At 39.0% G+C, this 7,242-nt stretch overlaps 1 protein-coding gene across 2 annotated transcripts; it reads right to left on the bottom strand.

The window, feature by feature from the left end:
- Positions 1-1,526: 1,526 nt before the first annotated feature.
- Positions 1,527-6,979, bottom strand: LOC121306194 (dynein light chain 4, axonemal). Of its 2 annotated transcripts, XM_041237948.1 has the most exons (5): positions 6,871-6,979; positions 5,190-5,269; positions 4,495-4,578; positions 3,905-4,003; positions 1,527-2,546 (listed from the first exon to the last, which is right to left on the bottom strand). In XM_041237948.1, the coding sequence occupies exons 2-5, from the start codon at positions 5,259-5,261 to the stop codon at positions 2,475-2,477; spliced, it is 327 nt and encodes a 108-aa protein (XP_041093882.1). In that variant the 5' UTR covers positions 5,262-5,269; positions 6,871-6,979; the 3' UTR covers positions 1,527-2,474. The 2 variants fall into 2 exon arrangements, with proteins under 2 accessions (XP_041093882.1, XP_041093883.1); XM_041237949.1 differs by lacking the exon at positions 1,527-2,546 and having other exon boundaries at positions 3,398-4,003.
- Between the last annotated feature and the right edge of the window lie 263 nt (positions 6,980-7,242).

Genomic DNA, 7,242 nt, shown 5'->3' with positions numbered 1-7,242 from the left:
AACCTGATTATTATTTTTTTTTAATAAGTTTATTAAAAGATACATGAAATACACAAAATCATGTTTATTAATACATTTATATTGCAAACAGCAATATACAAAAACATTTATAATTTACTTTTTTTTGTAATTTGAAACAAAAAAATAACTGTAAAAATTCAAGTAAAAATCCATACAAAACAATTAAGTTAAAAAAAAGCTAAAGCATGCTAAATATTTGTGTATATATTTATAGAAATGCAATTTTACAAGGTAAATTCTCTTTACGTAGTGGTGCGTGGCTGCACATCTGTTGCTGTAGAAAACAGAAGACAGGTAAAGTCTGGGTTGCTTCAAGGATTGAAATGGACCCTTAATGAAATAGTCGTTTAAAATAACAGTCTATGCGCATTGTGGTTTTGGAGAAACAATCCTAAATCACATTGCACTAACATACTGTTTCCTTGTCACATTGAAAAAAAAAAAAAAACAAGCAATTACAAAATGATACAGGTTACAGGTTAGGTTCCTGTTCCCAGTCTAGGGTTTCAGAATTCAATTTATTAATTATTATTATTATTATTTGGTCATTTTGCAGGTTCTTTTATCCAAAGCGACTTTTACAGGGACTAGGGGATGAACTATGCATCACAACTGCAGTGTCACTGCTGCAGAAGGAAGGATCACAAGGAGGTTAAGTGACTTGCTCAGGGTCACACACAGGGAGTCAGTGGTGAGCTGGGATTGAACTGGGAACCTCCTGGTAACAAGCCACTGGACCACCAAGCCTCCAAGGCATTAGACTGGACAGACCTGATCAATCTTACTGAACAAACCTTTTCACCTTGCTTTTCTTGAACATATTTCACTTGTTCTGTTCAATGAGGTGATCCACATCAAAGAAGCAGAACTGACACCATCACTCATTTAAATGATCACAGGCCAGGGGGGGGGGGGTATAAAACCAACAGCTCCTCCCCAACTAATAAACAATCTACAGACATTCTGTGATGACAGGTGTAATCGGCTCCAAGTAGTTTTAGCAAGGTTCTGATTGCTCAAATCCTGCAACTGGTCATTTCAATAACATAGCTAAACCCCATGCAGGAATCCCGCGAGTTTCTAATTCTGTAATAAAATAATGCAATAGCAGACACAAATACACTACCAGGACCTGAAATACTGAGATACTGAGATGCTGAGCGGACTGCATTCTGGAGATCTTATGTGCAAGGTTATGGACGGTCTTTCATACACAAGGTATACAATTAAAATAAACAATAAAAAAAAACATGCAAGCAAATCCCAGAACGTACAAGAACGGTCCAGAGCAGAGATATCCAACATTTCAGTCTGAAAGGCATACTAGTGATCAGAAAGACCAGGAAGCTTATCTCCCACAGCTCTTAATCCCTGTTGGCATTTTTTGTAATGCGGATTGTTTTTATAATGCAATTTATGTCCCCAAAGCAAAGGTGAATTGAATCACATTTTATTTTTTTTCACTTCTGCATTGAGATTTATAATCAACCAGGGTTTCTCTGTTCATTGTGATTCATAGAGTTTGGTTGGTCTTGACTTCCATATCATCATGAAGACTGAAACGCTGGTGTATAACTGTTTATAAGGCTATCCCTGCCAAAACCAAAATCATCTTAATGAACTGCTAATGAACTCTGGCAGTATTTATAATCTTAGATCTCAGATTAAGTTAGATTTTACAGAACCGAGGTGTCGCTATGGACTGTATCAACTACCTATAAACCCCCTAAAAGCTAGCGGTTGATACAATCCAGTTTGTCAACAGACAAACGTTTTGGCTAGCGTCTTCGTTGGTGTCGACTACAATGATGGAGACGAGGTTCATTAAAACAGTTTGACTTCATATTTTTGATCAAGTGTTTTTAGGTTATGGATAAATAGATGTAAAAAAAATACTTCAATGCATCAACGTTTACGTGCATATACATCGTTCTGCAGCCTTTCGTAGGACCCCAAGAACAGAATTAGCATGGATACTTCCCCCTCCCTCTTAAAATCACATACTGTGAAGCTTTTAGCCATCGGTTGGATATCCCTGGTCTAGATAATCTTACCTGTACAAACCCACTTTCACCTGATAGTGTTGAAAGTTTAAAAGTTAGCCCTATGAGTCGATCCAACAAAAGGTTGGAAAAAAGTTTTTTTCTATACAAGTCTGGACCAATAAAAAAAATGACTTTTTTTTTTTTTTTTTTTTTTTTACATTAACAATGTGTTGTTTTAGTGCAGTCAGTTGAAATTGACAGAGATGATATTTGGATCAGTTCTCCCTAAACCCCTCTCCTTACAAGAGAAAGATTTGGAGATTCGATTGAACATTGGCTCCAATGCAAAGTTGTTTTTTTTTTCCTTTAAAAGGAATAACAGCTTTTGTAAGTTCTAGTCTAGCAATTCCAAAATTTGAAACCAGGCTTTGTTGGCTTACCTGTTTGTTTACATCGCCCGAGGCAGATTTAGCTGCAGGCAGGCCCACAAGACTTCCGTCTGCTCCACTGTGAACTAAACAGCCATCCTCCTGCTGCTACCTGCAGCAGTAGGGGGTTATGGATGCCATATGTTAGCTCAGCGAACCGAAACACAAATGTGAACAGCAGCAACTTTCACACAGGGCAAAGCACCCTATAATCAGGTTGGGTAATCTTTCTGGTTTCTATAAATTAGTTTGGAAAGTATTTCTGTGTTTTTTCATTCTCAGTCTCTTACTGTTTTGCTGTTGATCCTGCCACAATATATCTTCAAATCAATGACTCTGTTCCACAAAGGAGCAAAGTAACAAGGGCACATTTCACAAAACAACTCACTGGATATAATTAAATGTCTCTATAAGTGTTAATAAAATAATCCCGTGAATCTTACCTGTTGTGTACTTGTGTTCGTTATAGAGGTCTCAAATGCGCAGTTTTTAAAAATATTACATTATAGAAATCCGGCACGCCATTGGGGTAAAGAAATCTATTTTTGCAAACCATGCTTTCAGATAGTGTTGCACATCCTTGTTCACCTGCAGGGTTAATAACCAACCAGCTGCTTCCCCTACCGGCTGACACTGCTGAGGTAACGTAGGTAGTGCACCAGATTTCTTGAGAGCAAAGCTTAGAAACTGAGCACTTACTTGCTTTAATAACTACTTCAGATGAGACGGAAAACCAAGGTCCTGTTGTAATAACAGCGTCTGCCAACTGACTAATTCATAGTACATAAAAAGGAAAATACATGTTCTACAATGTGTTTCTTATAAAAAAACTGCATGATTTAGACTTACAGCTCTGGCCAAAAGTGTTGCATCCCCCTACAGAATTAAACTAATTTTGCTTTATAAAGTCGAATGAAACCTGCTGAATAATGTTACGTTAACATATTGAATTACACACCGCTTTGGGGTTTTCTATACACTTCACGAAAAACTGACAAATTTAAATATGTATAAATATACAGCTATTATGGCTTCCAGGAGACTTTCACAATCTCACTTTGTATATATCTTTGATTATATGATGTTAAATAAATTTGATGTTCATATATTTTTATTAAAATATGTCTCAATCCCAAAATTCTAGGTGATGCAAAACATTTGGCCATAGCTGTATGTAGCCAATGGAAGTACAAACCGGGCAAGATATAGAATTATGTGATTAGCTACAACCACTTTAAGCATTTTAAATCCATTTTGTAATGTGAATGTTTCTGAGGAGCAAACGCTTCATTTCCCACAGTTTAACTTTAGAATAATAAAAGTAGTGTGAGCTTTGCATGGATCTGCAGCTTATGAATAAACCTGATCCAGAGAGAGAGAGAGATTGCGAGTCCCGGGGCACTGCTAGGAGCACTTCCACACGCACACCGCCACGCTCCCTCCAAAGAACATGTAGAGCAGGTTCTTCACCTCGTGGGTCACCTCGAACCCGAAGCCCTCCCCAATCACTACGTGCCACGAAGAGCCGAACTTCTTATCCATGGACTCTTTGATCATCTTAGCGGCGTTCTGAGGAAACACCCACACACAGAGTTTACAATACAGAGGACAGATACACAGACAAGATCCTTCAGAATTCACAATAGAGAGGACAGACACACAGACAGGATCCTTCAGAATTCACAATACAGAGGACAGACACACATGATCCTTCAGAATTCACAATAGAGAGGACAGACAGACATGATCCTTCAGAATTCACAATAGAGAGGACAGACAGACACAAACACACACAGACAGACAGACAGACAGGATCCTTCAAAGCTTACAATACAGAGGTTAACACAATACTTTCATCAGATCCTAATCTCTACAGCTCTGAATTCAAATGTACAAATCATTGAGATAATTGGATTGTTTTGGGATTTTTAGAGCGAAAAAATTATACATTTCAGGCGACTCTGATATGTGGCTGGGCTATTGATTGCAGATGTCATAAAAAGGCAAGGGTGAGTATATAAGGTAGGGGACAGATAGGGGTGGAGAAGAAAGCTACTGACCTCATTGTTTGTGGCGTACTTTTCACAAGCAGTGACACAGAGCTCCATAGTCTCCACTCTCATCTCCTCTGGCATGTCTGTGTGCTGCAAGAGGAACACGGGCGTTACACTTCAAGCATCAAATCACTGCTTTGCATGAAGGCTGGGACAAGGCTTCCTTTTATACCATCAACGCATGAAGCTTGTGGGGTCCAGGGGTTAAAGAAAGGGGCTTGATACCAGGAGGTTCAAATCCCGACTCCGCTACTGACTCGCTGTGTGTGTGTGACCCTGAGCAAGTCACTTAACCTCCTTGTGCTCATGCAGATGAGACATAAAACAAACAAGGTCTTATTTTAAGTGACTCAGCAGTTGATGATGCAGAGTTCACCCCCTAGGTCCTGTAAGCCGCTTTGGATAAAAGTGTCTGCTAAATGACTAACAATAACAACAACAATCGTTTTTCAAAATTCGAAAAACCGTCTCACGCAAGAACCACATTTAGAGCGAATGATGTTATACTGAATAGCTACTAAATTATTGAAAACTATTAAACCAATGAAATGACATCAGATTATGCATAAAACCTTTACCAAAATGTCATTCATTATGCTTTATTACACTTTGCTGCCATGCTTTTACTGCATTTTCTAAGGGTTTCCTCCAGCATGGTCTGCACTCCTCTACAGTGCCCTGTCTTGAGCTTTGTGTCTTACCCTGACGAGGGGGAAGCTGTGCACTCTCTTGTAGTCGGCCTCCTCCTTCTTGCTTTCTGCTGGTTCAGCCATAACAAATTCTGTGGAAACAATAAATATAACGGAACATAATGATGTGTCTACTGTTTAATCGACTGGTCAATGAGTGGATTCATTGATAGCTATATGATTATGAATTAGTCATTTAGTAGGTACTTTTATTCAAAGTGACTTAGAGAGACTAAGGGGTGAATTATGAATCATCACGAGCTGCTGCTGCTGCAGAGTCACTTACAATAGGACCTCGTTTTTATGTCTTATCCGAAGGACGGAGCCCAAGGAGGTTAAGTGACTAGTACAGGGTCACACACAGTGAGTCAGTGGCTGTGTACACTGTTATGTAAATCAGTTATTTAAATGGTCTAAGTGGAGCAGTTTTATGTGTGAAATGCTACACAAATGTATTTTTTTTGGTTTTTTTCTGCTATGTACTGTACAGTGCTTTGCGGTACTTTTGCATAAAACGTGCTATATAAATAAAATGAACACAATCACAGTTCGACCCATTCCTGGTTGCGAGTTTAATAAGACACACCTGTGTTTTTTACCTATGCACACTGTTGCTAATCAAGTTCGTAGTAAAACCTGGAATGGATTACACTGCTTTGCAATAGGAGTCTTACTTCGGTGTACCTCTCCAATGCCAAACGACATGAATGGAATTTAAACCCCAAGTCGAGCCATTATTAATACAGTACAATATGAACGAATATCGATTTATTTTTTACATACACATTTACCTACACTGTTTGCGGTTCTGACACGCTTGCTGTGATGCAAACAGCACAGCAACTTCGGAGACGCGCCTGTTATCATAAGAACCTAAGAAAGTTTACAAACGAGAGGAGGCCATTCGGCCCATCTTGAGTAGCTTATTGATCCCAAAATCTCATCAAGCAGCTTCTTGAAGGATCCCAGGGTGTCAGCAACAACATTACTTTGATTCCATTAATGTAAAAAAGTGTCTCCTATTTTCTGTTCTGAATGCCCCTAACCTAAACTCCATTTGTGACCCCTGGTCCTTGTTTCTTTTTTCAGGCTGAAAAAGTCCCTTGGGTCGACACTGTCAATTTTTACAATTTTGAATGCTTGAATTAGGTCGTTTTAGTCTTCTTTGTTCAAGACTGAACAGATTCAATTCTTTTAGCTGTCTGCATATGACATGCCTTAATTCTGGTCTCTTTGCACTCTTTCTAGAGCAGCAATATCTTTTTTTGTAGCGAGGTGACCAGAACTGAACACAATATTCAAGATGAGGTCTTACTAGTGCATTGTACAGTTTTACGCGCCTGTTAGATGAAGACATTTCTGAGTCAACAAAAACTCCTAGGTCTTTTTCATAGATTCCTTCTCCAATTTCAATATCGAGTAGCTGGTCGGGTAATTTGTATTATTTTTTGTGTGAAACGTGGCTAACCCACAATTTTTCACCACTACGCACAACAGTCTGTGTTTATACGTCGCTGAATAGCCAATTAATTCAAACAAACTGCAAGCAATGCAATGTATTTAATGTAAAGCCCGACCATTGCTTCTTTACATCGCTTGAGCGCGCTAAACCAATGCATTACTAAATGCATCACATGCATCCGATGCTTTGGCGACGTTAAAATGCATAACGTGTGCATTTTTTGGGTTTTACCGTGTGTGCTGTAGCTGCTCTCGCTTTTTGGAGAAGTTTGTTTTGGACTCTCGTCTCCGTTCAGGTCGCCCCGGTTGTCAGGGAGACATTCCGTCCCTAGCAACTGCCAGCGCCCGGAACTACCCTCCTACTCCCAAGCTTGATTGGCCCAGACGAGAACAGCTTTAGCGATTTTATCATATGATTGGCCGACACGTCTGTCATTCTATTTAAACCCAAGCTAGTTACGCCCTGGGTGGAAAAAAGGTCCTTTTAATAATTGATTAAAAAAAAAAAGCAAGCGCCTGAGCAAATTAACTCCTTGTGTTTGCTTTTAAACACATAAATGTATTTCAGGATGCATTTAAAATGACAACTGAATTAAACACACCC

Source organism: Polyodon spathula, chromosome 46, assembly GCF_017654505.1.
Source record: "Polyodon spathula isolate WHYD16114869_AA chromosome 46, ASM1765450v1, whole genome shotgun sequence".
NCBI lineage: Eukaryota > Metazoa > Chordata > Actinopteri > Acipenseriformes > Polyodontidae > Polyodon > Polyodon spathula.
The sequence above is the reverse complement of the archived record's forward strand: the minus strand, read 5'-3'. Positions and strand labels throughout refer to the sequence as shown.